Source organism: Mercenaria mercenaria, unplaced genomic scaffold (assembly GCF_021730395.1).
Source record: "Mercenaria mercenaria strain notata unplaced genomic scaffold, MADL_Memer_1 contig_4873, whole genome shotgun sequence".
NCBI lineage: Eukaryota > Metazoa > Mollusca > Bivalvia > Venerida > Veneridae > Mercenaria > Mercenaria mercenaria.
The window spans coordinates 37980-61683 of record NW_026463136.1 but is presented as its reverse complement, the minus strand read 5'-3'; the positions used below and the strand labels follow the sequence as shown (position 1 = coordinate 61683).

The 23704-nt window shown below is 36.3% G+C and overlaps 1 protein-coding gene across 2 annotated transcripts; it reads left to right on the top strand.

The window, feature by feature from the left end:
- Positions 1-2965: 2965 nt before the first annotated feature.
- Positions 2966-10599, top strand: LOC128554248 (uncharacterized). Of its 2 annotated transcripts, XM_053535498.1 has the most exons (3): positions 2966-3154; positions 5147-6193; positions 8827-10599. In XM_053535498.1, the coding sequence occupies exons 2-3, from the start codon at positions 5401-5403 to the stop codon at positions 9306-9308; spliced, it is 1275 nt and encodes a 424-aa protein (XP_053391473.1). In that variant the 5' UTR covers positions 2966-3154; positions 5147-5400; the 3' UTR covers positions 9309-10599. The 2 variants fall into 2 exon arrangements, with proteins under 2 accessions (XP_053391473.1, XP_053391474.1); XM_053535499.1 differs by lacking the exon at positions 2966-3154 and having other exon boundaries at positions 5043-6193.
- The last annotated feature ends 13105 nt before the right edge of the window (positions 10600-23704 follow it).

The following is a 23704-nucleotide window of genomic DNA, read 5'->3' as shown; positions in this document are numbered from 1 at the left end:
TTTTCCGTATTTTTGAAAAGAAATTGCTATAAGAAATGACCTAATGTACAATTCAACATTAAATTTTGTAATAAAAGTAAAATATTTCATATTTGACAGATTTGATTTGTGGAATTTTTAAAGCTCACTACTATCAATTTCTAAAAGCATTAATATTTTGAAGGAAAAATATATATTTCCAATGATTTTATATAACAATCAATCATAACTGTGCATCCTTTATTGCAATGCATATTTTGAAAGTGAACTCCTTTGCGAACCTTTCAAATCTGATATAGCATGACCGTCACAAGCATAACGTATCTTATGTTTTATGCAATATGTTTTTATATCGTTGTTTAAAGATAAGCATTAATGTCTAACACTAGAAAAAATCATATTCTAACACCATTCATATAAAGTCAAACATACTGGTTACTGCATTTCTCTTACTTATTTAAAATATTTGGACATATATCATCTTCAGTAAAACACACAAAAGTAAGGAAAAACGGGAACATTTCAGTTACATATATTACATTTCAATGAACTCACTTTTAAAACAGTATATAGGTATTGTTATTCATTTCGACTGTTTTTAAGAACATCATCTTGATCATGATCTCATTCATATATCCTATCTTAAGATAATCTAAATTACACACTTACACTTGACTGAAATTTTCAGGTTCTTATAAAGTTATAAATATAGATCTTTTAAAGCTTAGAACACCAAATTTTATATATCTGCAGGCCTCTTTCATATATCATATATCTTATTATATTCTATTCCCATCTGTCTGTGTTTGTTGGTGTTTTAATGTGTTTACGGGCGATGTGATTCGTTTATTGTAAAACTCTTTGTCCTTTTCAAATAATCAAGATCAGATTTCTTCGCACTTTATTCTTTTTGCCTAAAATCCTGCACTGTTGATATAACTTGTGACAATAAAAGAATATAAAATATAGATGTACTGATTCTATTTTATACATATAAGTTTTACTTCCATTGCTACGCTTTTGAATAAAACAAAATATTTTCATAAGATATGCTATGTTACTGGCCTTTTTCATCATGCTAAAAAGTAGAAAACACGTCTTATTAGCTTATGTTTTGTCTAGATCTACTCTAGAAAAGTTTATCAACCTATATTTTCTAAATTTGAAATTATAGATTACATGTATAAATATTGTGTTAATCTTTTATAATATACGTTATATTGCATAAGATACGTTACATAACAGACACCATTTTTCAGTTTCCTGACCGGCCGCCTTTTGCTAAATAAATTGTGAAATTTAATTCCACATTAAACCTAAAAGTATAGCCTGTAATAATATTGCCATCTATCATGCCCAATACAGCACATAATTGATAAATACTCACTTTTTCTATACTATACTTTATTCAGTTTTCTAACGCGACCACTCTGTAAGCAATATGTGTAAACAGACATGTTCGCGATGTACTTTGCTTCCACCAGATGTTGATAAAGTATCTAATTGCGCATTCTTCGAATTACGTGATCTGTCCTTGAGAATTAATATATTAATTTATCAGCATAACATATTTTATTTTAGCGTAAAACTATCTTACTTGCATTTTATGAAATCGAACCCCACATAAAAATGTTCATCCTTTTTACTACATTTTTTTCACATATACACAAGGCATAGCTGGCTTATTGATAATACGGTTTGTGGTCCCCATTTCCAAAAGATATTTTCATTTTCTTGCAAACTCTGTATAACGTGTCTTATGTTTCTATTTAAGAATTCCAGTCGCGGTTGATCAACTTGCTTGGGTCTTAAAAGTGTGTATGATACTATGAAATCACTTGCAGATTTTATACAGCTATGCGGTGTGTTCCGTTTAAAACTAACATGAGGTTTCATAAAACTTAAATCATTGGTTATTTTGATAGTTAATTTCGCATAACGTATATCTTACTTGAAAATTGTCAAAACTTGGCTATATATGGAGCAGCTCTTGATAAATGACTGAATTATGAATATATAAGCACTAATACCAATGACTTACTTTTTAATATATAAGCTTAGGACAGGTAGTATGCTCTATATTTTTACATCTTTTTTAATATGACATATTACATAATAAATATATTTATAAAAGTTAATATGTCATATCTGGTATCAAAATCTTTGATTTCATGAATAGATTTTAAAAATAATAATTTCATTTTTGTAACTTTAAAACAATCACAATTTTTAGTTAAATTTATATTTTGGACATAGTTTTACACAATTTGAATCAGTTTTACAATTTGAATGGTCTGACACCTAACAAGGTGTTTGCTTAATGACTTTGCCATTAGCATCTTAAGTTAAGCTTCTTACATCTCAACAACTTACACTTTAGCAAAGTAGAAATCTTGCTACAAAATCAGCTTATCTCTTTTACCTAGGCCTTTATAAAAATAGTCTACTATCTTCAACAAGTTTTATACAGGAAGCTATCCTAATATTTCCTTCTTGTAACCAATTCCTCAGAAAATAATGTTTATACTTGGTTTGACAGAGCCCAATAAAAACTCCAGTCTCCAATGTCCAAGTATCATTCAAACTTGGACATTCGAAATAAAAATACTGGATTTTTAAACACGTGTTGACTCTGTCATTTCCAGGTATGTACTTGTTTTATTATTATAAGACTTTTATTAAATCAACTTTGTGTAATTTTATCTTATTCTTGAAATATAACATGACTTGAAATTTAGAATAATAACTTTTATAAAATATGCCAATTATAGCCAAGATTGATGTTAATTATATTTTAAGTTTCTAAAAGTACTTGTTATTGTGGTAAGATTGTTATTAATCTTTGTATTATGTACCTCTTACTCAAAGCGAGAATATTGGCAAATTTCCCCATTTCTTACTTAAAGCAGGATTAGCTTATTTCCCCATTTTTATTAAATATAAAATATTGTGTATCAAATAAGAATGTAATTCCCCATTTTTGTTAAAATTGTAATATATTGTTTGATGTATTTATCATTCAAACTTGGACATTCGAAATAAATATACTGGATTTTAAAACAATTGTGGACTCTGTCATTTTCAGGATTTCGACAAAAAGGTGTATCAACAGTCCCTAGTACGAGTAAACAACTGGGTCTTATAAAACGGCCGCATAACAAAGATCATAAAACAGGTAAAAACGTAATGTGTTGAGTTAACGTAGAATCAATGAGTGGTCTCTGCTGAAATCGTTCAAGCCGAATCTCTAGGACTACATAACAAAGCTATCACAGATGTCCACGATTTGCATAAGGTCACTCGTGTATAAGGAAAACTACCATTCTATGGTCATATCTTTAAGGTTGAGGTCCTAATATTTTGGACTAAGTCACATTTTATTTAGTTCTGGTGACTTTTTTATACTTTGTTTTTTGTTTGTTTTGGGTTTAACGCCGTTTTTCAACAGTATTTCAGTCATGTAACGGCGTGCAGTTAACCTAACCAGTGTTCCTGGATTCTGTACCAGTACAGACCTGTTCTCCGCAAGTAACTGCCAACTTCCTCACATGAATTAGAGGTGGAGGACTAATGATTTCAGACACAATGTCGTTTATCAAATAGTCACGGAGAATATACGCCCAGCCCGTGGATCGAACTCACGACCCCGCGATCCGTAGACCGACGCTCTACCTACTGAGCTAAGCAGTGTTCATTCATTAGACAGCGTGTACGTTTGTTGATTTATTCTATTGGCAATGAATTAAAAGCCGTTCATCTGATTTTTCCTTTCAATTGTTTCATATACAATGTACATTGAATTCTAGCTTTGTTAAATCTTAAGATGCTAAAAAAGGCAATGCATTTACAGAAAAGCCGATTTGTTATTGATTGTATAGGCTTTTTCGTTTCATTAAATTTTTGCATGTGTCATATATTATTTACACACTATACCAGTAAAGTATGCAAGACGTATGGAATTCTGTTATTGAAATTTTGTAGCCCTGATATTTAAATTGAATACTTTTCTTCTGTCATTTAAAACAACACGTAACGCTAAACTGATTTGGTTTTGATACAAACTATTATTTTGAAGAGGAATAAATGTCAGTTAACTGATAAATTAAAATTATAATTCCTAATGATATCGGGAATATGATAAGTCTTTAGAGCTATTGACGAGATTTCAATTTCAATTTGTAAGACTTTTGTTGAAAGTTCGTTTGAAAGGAATTGGCAGAAAAGTGGTAAGCAATCGAAAAAGATGAGTTAAGCTAGTGATCAATTCCTTCTTAATTAATGTTCAGTTCCGTTCTGGCAAATGCAATTCTAATTAAGCTTTTGTTTATCTCCTTTCTGGCGAATTTCTGGCAAATTATCATCTTTCTTGCGAAAGTTAAGCTTCTTTTAAGCGAATGTTTAGCTCCTTTTCAGCAACTCTTTAGCTGCTTTGTAACAAATAATAAGCTGCTTTCTGGAGAATGTACAACTCCTTTCTGAATAATGCTTATTTCCTATCAGGCGAATGTTCAGCTTCTTTTTAGCGAAAGTTTATCTTGCTCTCTGACGAATATTCAGCTGCTTACGGACGAATGTCCAGCTGCTTCCTGTTGAATATAAAGCTCCTTTTTAATGAATGTTTAACGTTTTAGCAAATGTTCAGCTGCTGCATGACTGACAAATGTTCAATTCTATTTTTACGAATGCTCAACTCCTTTGTAGCATATTAAATGTCTTTCCAGCGAATGTTCAGCTGTTTTCTGGCGAATGTTTAAATCCTTCCTGACGAATGTTTAGCTCTTTCCTAGTCAAAGATAAACTCTTTCTAGTCAGTGTTCAGCTACTTTATAACGAATCTTCAGTCACTTTCTGTCGAAAATTAAATTCGTTCTTAGCAAAGGAACTGGTGTTTTCTTGCAAATGTTTAGCTCCTGTCCAGTTATGTCTTTTTCGGGATATGTCGTGCGATGTTTTTCAGTTGCATTCTGGCTAATGTTTAGTTCCTTTCTTGAGAATACTTTTCCCAATTCTGATGTATCAGACAAATTGTATATTCATCCCGCATCAATACAATGCTAGGTGAATACACTTTAATATGTACTTAATTAAGAATATAGAATTTATGTCTGTAGTTCTTCTTAAGTGATACATTTTAAAATATATAATTATATTTCTAAAATTCTATTAGTTGAAGACTCTTGGACAGAAAGCATTTATCGGAGGAGTGTTGGTTTAGCTTCAGAGTTACTACTCGACGATGTACTTCCGACAGATAGTGAATTACAATCTATTTGCAGCATCTTTGGTAAACGTTCTGAAGCATTAAGGAATGTTTGTGCAAACATTTGTGACACTATTCAAGAGAAATTAAAAAACGGTAGCAAAGTGTGGCCAGCATACACGCTTTCAAGTGACAAAATTGTTTTTGTCGTAGAAAGCGATATGATATCGTCTGATATCGGAGTTAGTGACTTCAGAATTCATTTGATTAATTCTCATATCACATTGGAAAAAGAAAGCCAGATAGTAATGTTAAAAGAAAAGGAAATACTAGCTCTATGTTACGATAAGTTTGGTGTTGAGACATTCGAAATGCTCAAACAAATTATATCGAAGAATGCAGAAAAATTAATGAATAAACATAAATTTATCAATGCAATAACTCCAGGTGTTGCTAAATCTATTGGTTATTTAACATCTGGACAGCACAAGCTAATTGAAACACCATGTATTTCAATATACGTTGATAAAAAAGTACGGAACTTAATTCCACTAGAAGAGGAGCCTATACCAAGTTTAATTGATAATTTCCCAACCGATGTTTTAGAAGGGAAATTTAATTTCATTTGCAAGGGACCCAATGACTATCATAAAGTTATAAAAATGGGATGTGGGATCCATGCTGGTGTGAGGACCAATAACGGTGATACGTTAGGTGGTACACTTGGAGCGTTTGTTAAACACAAAACCTTCGACCTATGTTGCATTACAAGTGCCCATGTCGTTTTGTCATATGAAGAACTGCAGTGGATAAAGAAGTACAGTTATGTAGACTTTGGGGAAAAGGAAACGAAAATGGTTTTCCAGCCGGCTTGTGAACAGTCGGAAACCTTCGGTAGAGTTGTTGCTGCCTCATATAAAGAAGGAGGGGATCGCACACCAGGTGTTGATGTGGCTCTAATACAAATTCAGAGTAGGAAACCGACCTCTGGGTCCTTCCCTCATGCCAACAAAGGTACACTTATCTAATGCCATTGTTACTTTAAAAAACTAATATTTACATATTTTTTCTATTGTTCCATACAATCACGCAGGTTTTTACTGCCAAAAGATTTGGTTTCAATATGATATAGAACACTACAAAAAGGACACATAACAGACATGTCAAAAGGCGCTTATGGTTGTTTCAAGTCTATTGGATTAGTTATATTTTTAATATTTTGTTTTTAAGTATAGCAATGTATACCAACAAACATATAATAATATACTAGTATGATACACGGCGCGAATTAAGGCATGCCATATGTTAATGTAGTTTGCCAGTTTAATTACGTTATTAAATTAATATACATGATCTATCGGGATAAAATAATTTGTATTTAAATCACTTGTATGAATCTACATTTGTATTGGGTATTATTCAACCAATTTAGGCTGGACAAAGGGAATCAAAATTATGAAACTGAATGTTTTATTTAATTGTGTTTTTATTAGCAATCACTGCTCTATAACCCTTAAAGTGAGTTGATTTTAGCACGTTCGGTTATTCTGACTTCTATCGACCATCGTCGAGCTGGCGTTATTTGTTTGATAAGACGACGATGTCTTATCAATCTCGGGATTAACTTGCTGCTTGTAGCATCTCTGCATTGACGCTTAAGTTTTGTTCAAAGTTCCGTTCCGCTGAACCAATACGGCGTTCACTAGACTTAGTGACAATAACAATGCCTTCTAAAAACTGATTGGCTAGTTGAGGACATAGCGTGAAAAGAATTAAATGTTTTCAAGCTTACTGCTTGAAATATGTAGTACATATACACGATATCTTGAAAATACACTTTATGTAAACTATTTGCTCAAGCTGTATAAATATTTTTGTTTGTTAGTTAACACTATCCCTTTACACACTAATAGGATCGGCTACAACATAAGCACAGGAATTTGCGGCAAAATTTACTCCGCGATTTCCATGACAGAAAACATTACTTGATCTTCTTTTAATTTTTAAGTTAAAAGCTTAACATATTTAAGTATCAGGCAACAGTCATAAGTATATCTAGTTCCGTTTTCCTATGTGAAACCTCCCTTTCATTTATAAAAAATATAAATATTCTTCTTTACCTTGTCGTAAGGCCAACGCCATGCTGTTTCAAAGGGATACAAGATTATGGTGTTTGATTTAAAAATATCATCTATAGCGATATTTTTATACAACACATTTCTATGACACTCAACGCTTTCGCATAAGAACTGGCAAATTCCATCCCAACTAAATGCAACATCACAGGTCCAGCTACTATTATATCTTACAACCTGTTGTATGTACGCTAAAAGTAGATCTTAAAATTGCAGTATTCCAGTATATTGGTGCAAATGTATTGATCGTAAACATAAATAGTGTAATGCATATACATGTTAACGGTTAAGTGGTTAATTCAATTTTCAATCAAATAGAGTGCTTTATATGTCAGTCGGGTTATGCAAAAAGTTCGTAACTTTGCATATTATTCTGGTTTGAACAGTATTGTTAGATATTCATTCTGGTTCATGTACGAGGGGTGTTCAATAAATACCCGAAAAAGTGCTCTCATTTCTTTATTTCTGGTCTCATTTTGGTAAACTTTGAAAACATGAAGGATATGAACATACTGAATGCAAATACCTAAATTACAGATTTCAAAACATGCACAATATTTATTTGTCATCTCCTAGGCAACGCCATCACCTCAAAAGCGGCCCAAAGTCATTATGATGCTGTCATATCACACTCAGTTAATCAATACAACTCGTGATTACCACTGATTCAATGTTTATCACCATTAAATGCATTTTTACACCTTCCTAAGAATAAATAAATACTGTTCATATGATGTTCCTGTGGTATTGAAGAAATTTGACACTGAACTGATGCCCTATCAAGGAGCTCTTTAATTTATTAAATGTGACTGAGCGTTATTTTTCATGTCTGTAACACAAGTCGTCAGCAATATTCTCCTGACCACTTTTAAATGCCACGTCCCACTAATAAAATTTTGTTTTCTTCAGGGCATTGTCCCTTAAACCTTTTTCAGCATAGCATTTGTCTCTTTCCTTGATTTTTGATTCAGAACACAAAATGCTATCTCACATCTCCGTTCAAGACTAATTTTCAAGCGACGACCAACTCAATATGCCTGCCAAATATTTTAATGATGTCACATTTATAATTTGACGTTATTAGCGTAACGCTTACTTTCCATACCAATATTCACCCAATTTAAGAAAAGGTAGCTTGAAAATTAGGTAAGTGGCAAGTAATGTTTTAGCGCATGTAAAATAGAAAAAGAGACAAAATTGGGCCGGATGACGTCACATGACGTTGCCATGGGGACTCGCATTTACTTATTATTTATCCAAAGACAATCTACTTTTGACCTATCAACTCAGTATTCCCTAGTCTACATTTTGTAGCATTTTCATTTATTTTTGCTGATACATGAGGAATTGAGAGCACTTTTCCGGGTATTTATTGAACGCCCTCGTACATTTTGCAGTGCAAAGTAATCTGCAAACTAAAATGTTGCGGAACTGGCCTGTCATTATTGACATAGATATGTCTTACAATTATACCCCATATGCCGCTGATCAATTCTTTTTTACATTCAACAGGTTTTGACCTAGATAAACCTTTTGTCTTCGATTCCGGTAATGTTATTGACGCAAATCTGTTACGGCCTATGACGGAAGTGTATAAATTTGGTATGACTACTGGACCAACTACAGGCTACATTGGACTACAAGGTGCTGCAGTTCGTGTGGGATCCAATCACGTTGACGATTCGAACTTTGGAGTTCGATTGTATAACCAACTAGAAATTTTACCGAAACATAATTTATCCTTTGCAGAAATTGGTGATTCTGGAGCACTTGCTTTCATCGGACATCCGGACTGTGCAGCTGCTATAGGGATCTTAGAGAGTGGTCTGCCCAATGGTAAAATATTAGTTACTCCTATAATTGATGTTTTAGAAGCCTTGAAGTGCCCACGTTACTTATATAGATTTGAGCAGGACTCGGACTCTGGTATAAATTTACAATTCCCAGAGAGCGCAGAGGGTGGAAACGTTGAGGAAGACATGGATTTCAGTTAAACAGTAGTCGTTTTAGGAGTTAGTACTTTAATGTGACAAGGGCTGGCAGAAACAATTAAACAATTAAAACTGGCATTGATTGCGTGGTTGCATTTTGTTTGGTTTATTAAAAACGAAAGGCTATAGTTGTATCCGAAATGATATTAATACCTGGCCAAACTTTTTAAATAATAGAGCTCTAACTTCTTTTTGTGTGGTTGAAGTTATATGTGTATCTTTATAACAAATATCAAGTCAAAAGGTGAAGACAAATAGCGTAGAGAAAATATTAAAATTGGCTTCAGTAAAACAACTTGTTTCCATTTCGTATAACGTCGGAGTATTCATCAAACCAGTCTACAGTATCGACTTTAGCGCCAAATTTCATATAAATCTTGCCACTAGTAGGAGAAAATTAACGAATGATTACAGAGTTTATGTATGTGTATAATGCTTAAACAAAACACATCTATCATTGTGACATTTTTACTTATAGCTAAACTGTCTTGAAAAATGTGTTGTTTATCATATATATATATTAGGACTTTAAGAGCGCAATATTATTCCGCCGGAGAACGAGTATTTCCCGATGGAAAAAAAATAACCTTTTTTATTATATATACTTATCTACACGTATAATCGTAATGTAAATATACTCAGCGTCACTGAAATTTTACCACCCTAATGGCCCTTATATTTTAAAACTCGCATTGGACTGTGTTAAAAGCATAACACGACTACATTTTTGACGCAGCTGAGACGTCACTGGTGTAAAGATTTGTCGAATCCGATTAACTACATTTGAGGCACGGGCTGCACGTGCAAAATGACTTTTTCCAGCAATGTCGACATGTTCGAAATTTCTATCGCAAATCAATCATCACACTTGAAAGTAAGTGGACAGACTAAAAGGAATACGTTAAAAAAACAGAATATCCTTGCTAAGAATGCCACGTTAAAGGCACGATCAACGCCATTAGGCCATTGGCATGGTTGTCGCCGAACTTTCATGTCGTGAAATTGCACGTCGTATGTGCTGTTCACACTTGACAGTCATGAAATGGGTTAGGAGACATGATCAGACAGGGTCTGTGAGTAATAGACCGTGCACAGGCCATGAAAAAGTGACGTCGATATTGTATAAAAAAGTAAAGAGGTATATATTAAGTGGTAAGTTTTCAATGACGCCGATAATATTATGAATTTGTTCAATAGCCTGAATAAGACTGACAATAATGGACAAAATAAAAGTAAATGCAACGTTGCAAATTAAGTTACGTCACTCATCCATTGTTAAATTCAAGCGTAATATTGAAGTGTGTGAAGTTGGCGAGAAGTTCGACATTTGACATTGAACATTGGATAAGAGAACAACAATGGACATTTAAAGCGTGAAGTTGGCGAGAAGTTAAACATTCGACATTGGACATTCTATTTCAGAACGACATTGGACATTCGAACCCAGAACGACATTGGACATTCGAAACCAGAACGACATTGGACATTCAAATCCAGAACGACATTGGACATTCGAATCACGAACGACATTGGACATTCGAAACCAGAACGACATTGGACATTCAAACCGAGAACGACATTGGACATTCGAAGCTAGAACGACATTGAACATTCGAATCCAAAACGACATTGGACATTCGATAACAGAACGACATTGGGCATACGATTTCAGAACGACATTGGACATTCGAAGCTAGAACGACATTGGACATTCGAACCCAAAACGACATTGGACATTTGATACCATAACAACATTGGAAATTCGATTTCAGAACGACATTGGACATTCGAAACCAAAACGACATTGGACATTCGATACCAGAACGACATTGGACATTCGAAACAAAAACGAAATTGGACATTCGAATCCAAAACGACATTGGACATTCGATACTAGAGGTCTAAGAACGACATTGGGCATTCGATTTCAGAAACACATTGGACAGTCGAAACAAAAACGACATTGAACATTCGATAACAGAACGACATTAAACATACGCTTTCAGAACGACATTGGACATTCGAACCTAGAACGACATTGGACATTCGAACCCAAAACGACATTGAACATTTGATACCATAACGACATTGGACATTCGATTTCAGAACGACATTGGACATTCGAACATAGAACGACATTGGACATTCGAACCCAAAACGACATTGGACATTCGATACTAGAACGGCATTGGACATTCGATTTCAGAAAGACATTGGACATTCCAAACCAAAACGACATTGGACATTCGATACCAGAACGACATTGGACATTCTAAACGAAAACGACATTGGACATTCGATACCAGAACGACATTGGACATTCGAATCCAAAACGACATTGGACATTCGATACCAAAACGACATTGGACATTCAATTTCAGAAAGACGTTAAACATTCGAAACCAAAACGACATTGGACATTCGATACCAGAACGACATTGCACATTCGAAACCAAATTGACATTGTACATGCGATTTCAGAATGACGTTAGACATTTAGACACAGAACGACATTGGACATTCGATTTCTGAATGACATTGAACATTTGAACCAAGAATGACATTGGACACTCTATTTTAGAACGACATTGGACATTTGAACCCAGAGCGACATTGGACATTCTATTTAAGAACGACATTAGACATTTGAACCCAGAACGACATTGGACTTTCTATTTCAGAACGATATTGGACATTCGAACGTAGAACGACATTGGACATTCGAACGTAGAACGACATTGGACATTCGAAACCAAAACGACATTGTACATTCGATACATGAATGACATTGGACATTCGATTTCAGATCAACATTGGACATTCGATACTAGAAGGACATTGGACATTCGATTTCAGAACGACATTGGACATTCGAACCTAGAACGACATTGGACATTCGAATCCAAAACGACATTGGACATTCGATACCAGAACGATATTAGACATTCGATTTCAGAGCGATATTGGACATTCGAGCCTAGAACGACATTGACTTTCGAACTCAAAACGACATTGGACATTCGAACCCAGAACGACATTGGACTTTCGAATCCAGAACGACATTGGTCATTCGATACCAAAACGACTTTGGACATTCGATACCAGAACGACATTGGACATTCGATACCAGAACGACATTGGACATTCGATACCAGAACGACATTGGACATTCAAACCCAGACCGACATTGAACATTCGAACCCAAAACGACATTGGACATTCGATACCAGAACGACATTGGACATTCGAACCCAGAACGACATTGGACATTCTATTTCAGAACGAAAGTGGACATTTGAACCCAGAACGACATTGGACATTCGAACCCAGAACGACGTTGGACATTCGAATTCAAAAGACATTAGTAGTCTCCCTTGGCGATTTCTGAAAATCTGCGAGTGCTCCTGAAAGTGTCACAGTCCGTTTAAAATTGTTTAATAAGAAACAGGAACTACTTGGTTAGTGTTCTCTCTCCTAGCACCAGTTCTTGAAAGTCTGCGATTCGTCCTGAAAGAGTCGAAGAGCATTCTGAATGGTTTGAAAGGACACATGGATTGCTGGTCGGTGTTTTCTACTTGGCACCGATTCCTGAAAGTCTGCGAGTCCTCCTGAAAGTGTCGAAGACCGTTCTGAATGGTTTGAATGAACACATGGATTACTGGGTCGGTGTTTTCTACATTGACACCGATTCCTGAAAGTCTTCGAGTCCTCCTGAAAGTGTCGCAGACCATTCTAAATGATTGAAAAAGAAACATGGACTATTGTGACGATGTTTTCTCCCTTGACACCGTTTCCAGAAGGTCTGCGAGTCCTCCTAAAAGCGTCATAGACCGTTCTTAATGGGTTGAATTGATACAGAGGCTGCTGGGACGGTGTTTGCTCCCTTGCCACCTATTCCTGAAAGTCTGCGAGTGTTCCTGAAAGTGTCGCAGACCTTTTTTAATGATTAAAAAAGAAACAAGAACTACTTGGTTACTGTTATCTCTCTTGGAACCTGTTCTTGAAAGTCTGCGAGTCCTCCTGAAAATGTCACAGACCGTTCTTAATGGGTTGAAATGGTACAGAGGCTACTGGGATGGTATAATCTCCATTGGCACCAGTTCCTGGAGGTCTCTGAGACCTCCTGAAAGTGTCGCAGACCGTTTTAAATGATTTTAAAAGAAACATGAACTACTTGGTTAATGTTATCTCCCCTGGCACCGATTCCTGAAAGTCTTCGAGTCCTCTTGAAAGTGTCGCAGACCGTTTTAAATGATTGAAAAAGAAACAAGGACTATTGGGACGATGTTTTGTCCCTTGGCACCGGTTCCTGAAAGTCTGCAAGTCCTCTTAAAAGTGTCACAGACACTTCTTAATGGGTTTGAATGATACAGAGGCCACTGAGACCGTGTTATCTCCCTTGGCACTAGTTCATTGAGATCTGCAAGTGTACCTGAAAGTGTTGCAGACCGTTCTAAATGATTTAAAAAGAAACAGGGACTACTTCGGTGGTGTTATCTCCCTTAGTGCCGGTTCTTGAAAGTCTGCGAGTCCTTCTGAACGTGTCACGTCCGGTTATAAGGAAAGATGAAACCAGAATTTTAAATGGCACTTTCAAGAGGACTTGCAGACTTTCAGTAACCTGTGCCAAAGGAGAAAACATCGTCCCAATATTCCTTGTTTCTTTTTCAATCATTTAAAACGGTCTGCGAAACTTTCAGGAACACTCGAAGAACTCCAGGAACCGGTGCCAAGGGAGATAACACCGTCCCAGTAGCCTCTGCGTCATTTCAACACATTAAGAACGGTCTGTGACACTTTTAGGAGGACTCGCAGACTTTCAGGAAACGGTGACAAGGGAGAAAACATCGTCACAATAGTCCTTGTTTATTTTTAGATCATTTAGAATGGTCTGCGACACTTTCAGGGGGACTCGCAGACTTTCAGGAATCGGTGCCAAGGGAGAAAACACCAACCTAGCAATCCCTGTGTCTATTCAAATCATTCAGAACGGTCTGAGACACTTTCAGGAGAACTCGCAGACTTTCTATATTCGGTGCCAACAATCTAATAATACTAACAAAGTAGTTCTTTTTACGTTTTTAATCATTAAAAACGGTCTGCAACACTTTCAGGAATACTCACAGACTTCCAGGAATCGGTGCCAGTGGAGAAAACACCGTCCCGGTAGCCTCTGTATCATTTCAACGCATTACAATCGGTCTGTGGCACCTTCAGGAGGACTCACAGACTTTCAGGAAACGGCGTAATCGCAGAAAACATCGACACAATAGTCCATGTTTCTTTTTCAATCATTTAGAATGGACACTTTCAGGAGGACTCGCAGACTTTCAGGAATCGGTGCAAAAGTAGAAAACATCGACCCAGCACTCCATGTGTTCTTTCAAACCATTCAGAACGGTCTGCGACACTTTCAGGAGGACTCGCAGACTTTCAAGAACAGGTGCCAGGAGAGGTAACACCAACCAAGTAGTTCCTGATTTAAAACGGTCTGCGACACTTTCAGGAGGACTTACAGACTTTTAGGAATCGGCGCCAAGGGATACTACTAATGTCGTTCTAAAATAAATTGTCCAATTTCGTTCTTCTATCGAATGTCCAATGTCGTTCTGGGTTCGAATGTCCAATGTTGTTTTGAAATCGAATGTCCAATGTCGTTCTGGTATCGAATGTTCAATGTCTTTTTAGTCTCGAATGTCCAATATCGTTCTAGGTTCGAACGTCCAATGTCGCTCAAAAGTCGAATATCCAATGTCGTTCTGGGTTAGAATGTCCAATGTCGTTCTGAAATAGAATGTCCAATGTCGTTTTGGTATCGAATTTCCAATGTCGTTCTGTGTTCGAATGTCCATTGTCATTTTGGTTTCGAAAGTCCAATGTCGTTCTGGCTTCGAATGTCCAATGTCTTTCTGGCTTCGAATGTCCAATATCGTTTTGAAATCGAATGTCCAATGTCGTTCTGGGTTCCAATGTCCAATATCGTTTTGGGTTCGAATGTCCATTGTCGTTCAGGTTCGAATGTCCAATGTCGTTATGAAATCGAATGTCCAATGTCGTTCTGGTATCGAATGTCCAATGTCGTTTTGGTTTCGAATGTCCAATGTCGTTCTAGGTTCGAATATCCAATGTCGTTCTGAAGTCGAATGTCCAATGTCGTTCTGGTATAGAATGTCCAATGTCATTTTGGTATCGAATGTACAATGTCGTTTTGAGTTCGAATGTCCAGTGTCGTTCTAGGTTCAAATGTCCAATGTCGTTCTGAAATCAAATGTCCAAAATCGTTCTGGTATCGAATGTCAAATGTCGTTTTGGGTTCAAATGCCCAATGTCGTTCTGGGTTCGAATGTCCAATGTCGTTTTGGATTCGAAAGTCTAATGTTGTTCTGGGTTCGAATGTCCAATGCCGTTCTGGCTTTGAATGTCTAATGTCGTTCTGGGTTCGAATGTCCAATGTCGTTTTGTGTTCGAATGTCCAAAGTCGTTCAAGTTTCGAATGTCCAATGTCGTTCTGAAATCGAATTTCCAATGTCGTTCAAGGTTCGAATGTCCAAAGTCGTTTTGGATTCGAAAGTCCAATGTCGTTCTGGGTTCGAATGTCCAATATCGTTCTAGGTTTGAATGACCAATGTAGTTTTGGGTTCGAATGTTCAAAGTCGTTGAAGTTTCGAATGTCCAATGTCGTTCTGAAGTCGAATGTCCAAAGTCGTTCAAGATTCGAATGTCCAATGTCGTTCTGAAATAGAATGTCCAATGTCGTTCTAGGTTCGAATGTCAAATGTCGTTTTGGATTCGAATGTCCAATGTCGTTCTGGGTTCGAATGTCCAATACGTTCTGGGGTCGAATACCCAATGTCGTTCTAGGTTCGAATGTCCAATTTCGTTCTGAAATCAAATGTCCAATGTCGTTTTGGTTTCGAATGTCCAATGTCGTTCTACGTTCGAATGTCGAATGTCGTTCTGAAATCGAATGTCCAATGTCGTTTTGGTATCGAATGTCCAATGTCGTTCTAGGTTCGAATGCCCAATGTCGTTCTGAAATCGAATGTCCAATGCCGTTCTGGTATCGAATGTCCAATGTCGTTTGGTTTCGAATGTTCAATGTCGTTCTGGGTTCGAATGTCCAATGTCGTTCTGGGTTCGAATGTTCAATGTCGTTCTAGGTTCGAATGTCCAATTTCGTTCTGAAATCGGATGTCCAATGTCGTTTTGGTATCGAATGTCCAATGTCATTTTGGTTTCGAATGTGCAATGTCGTTCTAGGTTCGAATGTCCAATGTCTTTCTGAAATCGAATGTCCAATGTCGTTCTGGTATCGAATGTCCAATGTCGTTTTGGTTTCGAATGTCCAATGTCGTTCTAGGTTCGAATGTCCAATGTCGTTCTGAAATCGAATGTCCAATGTCGTTCTGTTATCGAATGTCCAATGTTGTTTTGGTATCGAATGTGCAATGTCGTTTTGGGTTCGAATGTCTAATGTCGTTCTTGGTTCGAATGTCCAATGTCGTTCTGGATTCAAATCTCCAAAGTCGTTCTGGTATCGAATGTCCAATGTTGTTTTGGTATCGAATGTGCAATGTCGTTTTGGTTTCGAATGTCTAATGTCGTTCTTGGTTCGAATGTCCAATGTCGTTCTGGATTCAAATGTCCAAAGTCGTTCTGGTATTGAATGTCCAATGTCGTTTTGGGGTCAAATGTCCATTGTCGTTCTGAAATAGAATGTCAAATGTCGTTCTGAAATCGAATGTCCAATGTCGTTATGATATCGAATGTCCAATGTCCTTTTGGTTTCGAATGTCCAATGTCGTTCTGGTTTCGAGTTTCCAATGTCGTTCTGAAATCGAATGTCTAATGTCGTTTTGGGTTCGAATGCCCTATGTCGTTCTGAAATCGAATGTCCAATGTGGAATATTTAACTTCTCGCTAACTTCACGCTTAAATGTCCAATGTCGTTCTCTTATCCAATGTTCAATGTCGAATGTCGAACTTCTCGCCAAGTTCACACACTTAATAATTTTAAAAAATGTGTCACAAAGACATCAATGCACCACTGGTGTGTTCCAAACAAATGGTGCAGACTCTGTAAGTACGTACAATTGCAGCTATGCATGTATGATGCACTTATTCTGATACTGTTACCAAAAAATGACTTCTCGCAATCTCTCACATCAAACTAACAGTATATTTCTGTCATATGGTGTACAATGATGTTATAACATGTCCTATTGTGTAGTTCTGAAACATACGTTACCGTAGTTACATAATGTTTTAAACACAGTTCCATACCGAGGTAATATATATGTAACAGTTGAAATACATCATCTTTTGAATGAATTAGTTTGTTTGTATTTGTTTATAATTTAATTTAAGGAAATGTAATATGACTGCGTAGTTCAGTAATTCCGTCACAGTATAAGTGATATTTGAAAATCACTATGGTCAAAGAAGCAGAACTATTTAAAGAAACATGTTTTACCAAAAGTGACATTAATTTCACTACCCATGTTGTACTGTATATGTATAACGTTCTATAAGTTCGAAATGTGCAGTGTTTATTTACATCAGGAATCACATCAGTAACATCGAACACATAATGCATATAAACCGATAATTTCCGTAATGAATACAATCTTACCTTCCATAATTATCATAACAATGCATTGAAAATATGAAAACCTCTGTCTTGAAACCTCCACAATCCATCGAAACCCAAAAACTATCCAAGCTTTAATGTTATTTAATGGTTTGTGTAATCTTGGTAACGGATGTTTCATAATGTATGTTTCATTTCATCTTTGTAATGCTGTAAAAACTGACTGAGTAGGTTCTTTGCAGTGCCAATAAGCATGAGTTATGCATTAGTCTGGAATATTAATATACAAAATATGAAATTGAATTTGAAACCTAGGTAACGTATATTTGATTCTTAGGTACTCTCATGTTCTGTATTTTCTTTTGAATGAATGTAAAAAATATTCAGACTGCGCACCTACGTAACCAAATCTACTGTTAATTATCAATATGCTATCTATGTTTGAAGAAGAAGCCATACAAATTGCTACTCTGTGCTATCTTTACAGTGATGTTGAAAGAAGCATCATTGTTTTACTGTAGTTTGTCGACATCCTATAATTGAGAATAGTAACAGGGTTAAGTCCAACAGAATTATAACGGTCATGTGTGCATGTTCAGTAAACATGATTTATTCAAATTAAAAGCAGACAAAAACAATTTTTGGAGTGTTTTCAATGTTGCTAATTCTTCAAGGTGGAAGATTTGAGTGGCGACTGTTACGTATGTTACATTTTAAATTATCTTTATCAACTTAAAGTCAAAATTATACAAGTAAGTTTATTTGTACACCTAAAATAGAAAGGAAACTATTGGTACCTCAAACCTTTCTGAATGAAACTCAAATAAACTCGATTTATTGAGAAAACAAAACATGTGATTTAAATTTATTACATTTGTATGCACGTATCTATAACCTTAACTGATTGCAAAGTATTATATGTTCTCATGAAAGTATATAAATTGTGAATCTTAATACAATTATTTGATGATGTCTTATTAAAAAATACAGTAAGTTTGATAATTTTATGAGTTATTAAAATGGCGAAAATGTAGCTCGGCTTGGTGGGTATTTTAACCCCTAAACTTTTGTAGAAATCGTCAAAATTTGGACTAAATTTTTACAATGAGCCTTAAATTAATTTAGAACAGTTCCATAAGCAAAGCGTAAATATCTGAAAGTCAGTATTGAAACAATCTACTAAAACACGTGCGTAGCCAATAATACTTTCAAAGAGGGATAAGTACGCACTTTTCATACACAGGGTTTACTCAAATAAGTATTATTTTTGTTTGACATAATATGGTAGAAAGCGACATCCGGTCTTAAACAATCCCAGAATGAATGCATTAATGGCTGAATGGATGAACCTTTGCCTAATTTCTAGGTTACGAAATCGAAAAACTAGAGGACTTACAGAAACTGGCCCAGAGACCATTAGGTAAAATCTTACTATGGAACCTGGCATTAACAACAGTAAAATTTCGGATGATAATATTAGCTGATAATGCACATTGTATAGCTTGTCAATACTCCATTCACTTGTTTATGACTATGTAACAGGAATCACTCAATACGTAAAGAGTATTTTTGTAACAGAGTTTTCAAACTTCGCAGGATGAATAGATTTACAAGTGAAGTACATTTGTTGTTTTAAAGTAGACTAGATCTAAGGTCAAGGGCACTAGGTAATGACGGACACATCATATTCTATTTTATTACAGGTCAAAGTTCAGCTAAGATTTGCGAATGAGTATCTTTAAATTTTACGGCATTATCTTAAGGGTTTATTTATTCAAAGGTCAAATCACTACCTGCAACAAATAATTACATGCACACTATAAAAAACATGATTTGCACCCCCCCCCCCCCCCCCCCCCCACATCGCCCCACCCCACTCCATTAAAAAAATCACCCTCCCCGCAAAAATATTTTCTTGCTAAGATGTTCACTTTTGACTTTGACCCCTCTCCCCGCAAAATGCCCTTGAAATTTGTCGTTCTGCTATTCAGCTGGAGTTATTCTGCTATCCTGCTATTCTGCTGGAGTTGTTCTGCTATTCTGCTATTCTGCTAACTTCACACAGACCCTCTGTTGAACCGTAATTTGCACACAAGAATTCGTCACATGTGTGAAGAATTCATACGAATTCCTCACATCTGTATGATATATTTGTGAACATTTCATTTGCTCTAAGAGGTGGTTAACAGGTGGGGCTCGAAGATTTTACAATACATACTTGTGAAATATTCTTACGTATTTGTCACACAATGTGTGTGGAATTCGTTCAAAATTTTCACACGTGTGACGAATTCGTTTGTGTGAAAATTATGGTTCAACAAAGCCTAATATAGTATGTTAAACCTAACACTAACACTTGGCGCAGAATCGATACATTTATCCCTTACATCAATACAACGTAGTGCATTTAACGGCATTCCATTTGTCTGCCGGAAGTTGGAATGATATGAGACATAAGTTTTCGGAAATAGAACACTGTTGTACTGACAATAGAGAATGTCACGTGACCTATTTCCTAATCCGTCGTTAGCTTACAGAAACGGTGATTTTGATAATTCTTTGAGTTTTTTTTTACTAGGACTTCTTTTATAGATAGACAGTCAAATCCGTGTACTACATGACAGACCTGTATTTAACACTTTGTTGGTCTATAAAAATGTAAAATTGTCTACAGAAAAGATTTTACAGCAATAAATTACAGTACAATTCATAGGTACAGTAAGAAATATGTATTTAACAGGAGCCTGCGATACCAAGTGGTTCAGACCGCTGACTTAAAAACCCTTGCCCCTTATCTGTGTGTGTATCTGAAACATCGCTTGATGCGCAGATTTTTTTTTTGTGTGTAGGAGGAAGTCATCCAGTTGGCTTGCGGGACGCCAGTGGTTCAATACAGGTGCCCGCCCATGCTCGGAATAATGTCCAGTTGCACTGTGATGCGATACAATAGTGTTGTACAACATGAAATAAAATGCTACAAAACTATTCTTTCAGAAACGTAAAAACAAAATATAGAAATGAAATGCATATTATAAGAGTAGTATAATAACAATGATGCATGACTGGAGACTTCAGACTTAAAACTTTAGTAAATCTGGGCTCTTCTCAGCATTATTTTATACATGTGTAGCTATCAGAGAACTACAGACCATCAGCAAACCAACTTGCTTGCTTTCTCACGCGAAAGTTAATCATGTGCTATTATGCTTTTCAATATCCAATGTTTCCAGGCAATTGTATCTTTCCCTACTGGAGACGTGACAAGGTCGAGTTTATCGAAACGCTACAAGAGCATATGAACTTCTACTTACCTTTGGCCACATAACCTTGCATTTTGAGCAAATAATCTGAATATATAAAGTAAACAGAACAAGAGGTTATAATTTGGTTTCTCATGTACTGGCAGACGAGACGATGGTTATAATTTGGTTTCTCATGTACTGGCAGCCGAGACGATGGTTGTAATTTGGTTTCTCGTGCACTGGCAGCCAAGACGATGGTTGTAATTTGGTTTCTCGTGCACTGACAGCCGAGACGATGGTTGTAATTTGGTTTCTCGTGCACTGGTAACCGAGACGATGGTTGTAATTTGGTTTCTCGTGCACTGGCAGCCGAGACGATGGTTATAATTTGGTTTCTCATGCACTGGCAGACGAAACGATCGTTATAATTTGGTTTCTCGTGCACTGGCAGCCGAGACGATGGTTGTAATTTGGTTTCTCGTGCACTGGCAGCCGAGACGACTGTTATAATTTGGTTTCTCGTGCACTGGCAGCCGAGACGATGGTTGTAATTTGGTTTCTCATGTACTGGCAGAAGAGACGATGGTTGTAATTTGGTTTCTCATGTACTGGCAGGAGAGACGATGGTTGTAATTTGGTTTCTCGTGTACTGGCAGCCGAGACGATGGTTGTAATTTGGTTTCTCGTGCACTGGCAACCGAGACGATGGTTGCAGTTTGGTTTCTCGTGCACTGGCAGCCGAGACGATGGTTATAATTTGGTTTCTCATGCACTGGCAGCCGAGACGATGGTTATAATTTGGTTTCTCATGCACTGGCAGACGAAACGATGGTTATAATTTGGTTTCTCATGCACTGGCAGCCGAGACGATAGTTATAATTTGGTTTCTCATGTACTGGCAGCCGAGACGATGGTTATAATTTGGTCTCTCATGCACTGGCAGACGAGACGATGGTTATAATTTGGTTTCTCATATACTGGCAGCCGAGACGATGGTTATAATTTGGTTTCTCATGCAATGGCAGACAAGACGATGGTTATAATTTGGTTTATCATGCACTGGCAGCCGAGACGATGGTTATAATTTGGTTTCTCATTTACTGGCAGACGAGGCGATGGTTATAATTTAGTTTCTCATGCACTGACAGACGACAATATGATTATAATTTCGTCTCGCATGCACTGGCATACGATTTGGTTGCTCATGCACTGGCAAACAGGTCGATGGTTATAATTTGGTTTCTCATGCACTGGCAGACGAGACGATTCTGAGTTTGATACGAAATTACTTTTAGGCGAACCTTTTAGTTTTCTTTTTCTTCATTTCTTCAGTGATATATCACTTTGGTAGCTGCATGAGATTCACGTGTCAGTACATAGAAAGACTTATCTTTTCACAGATTTATAGGTGATAGACAACTAAGCACTACAGAGAATAAGTAATTTGTGATTGTTGTCACCGGTTCACTATATATATACTAATACCACAGTCACACATACGGCGCGGATAGCTACGTTTAGCTACGGATAGAAACGTAGTAATACGTATCGATCCGTACCTGAGCCGTACGGATTAGTACGGATTGATGCGGGTTACTAATTTAAGGTACGGCTCAAGTACGGTTCGATACGGATTACTACGTTTCTATCCATGGATAAACGTAGCTACCCGTGCCGTAGGTGTGACTGGGGTATTAGATCAATTACTAGTATAGCTTTCAAACTTTATTATATGTTCTGCAAAATATTCTTAAGTTATCCAAGGAAATACAGTATCATGTTAATGTAATGTCAACACTTGGTCCGCGCTATCCTATTTTTACAGGCGCTAAATAAATAAACACGTGGTCTTTTTTTCGGTATTTTATTAACAGGGATTTTAGCAGGCTGTTAATTGTGTTTCTTCTCAAGTTATTTTGTCATTCCTAAATGTCAGCAGGCCATGAAAATGGTTTAAGTTCGGTTTTATTCGACATTAAAAACCATGCACATGATTAGAAACATTTTGAAAAAAAGCAAATACAATCAAAACAGTATTTACATTATAAAGGTAAATAAAGTAAGTACAAAGGAAATGTTTTGTCTGAAATATCAATATCAACATAAACTTTGACTGCCGACCATTAACAAGTCTGTACTTGCTACAAAAAACAAACGGCTCTTAAGTTTTGACAAGATTTTGAAATATTTATCTATTTTTTCAGAGGTCAAGAAACCCATGAGGAATTATCGAACACATACATGTACTAATATTATACACCTACAACTTCCTGTCAATGCTCATGGTCTTATGATTCTCTGTGAAAGTATTTATCATAAATGCATTAAGATGATGTATAATAATGATGTCATTCTCCGCCGCATCCCCCCTCCCCCTATCCCCAACACACATACACTTTAGTCATGTTGCGAAGTTCCGTACTTACGGTGAAATGTGTTTTTGCTTAAGCCAGGAATACTGGCTACGTGAATTTATGGACTTTAAGTAACAAATGTTTTACAACAAACAAAATTTTAAGCTGGTACTACGGCATTGTATTTTCAGGATCATGAGTAAATTTTTTTAT

What these genes read in the sequence shown, in the direction of transcription:
- LOC128554248 (XM_053535498.1), top strand. Translation starts at nt 5,401, where the DNA reads ATGATATCGTCTGATATCGGAGTTAGTGACTTCAGAATTCATTTGATT. An exon ending in CTTCCCTCATGCCAACAAAG is followed by an intron (nt 6,194 to 8,826) that starts GTACACTTATCT and finishes TACATTCAACAG; the next exon opens with GTTTTGACCTAGATAAACCT.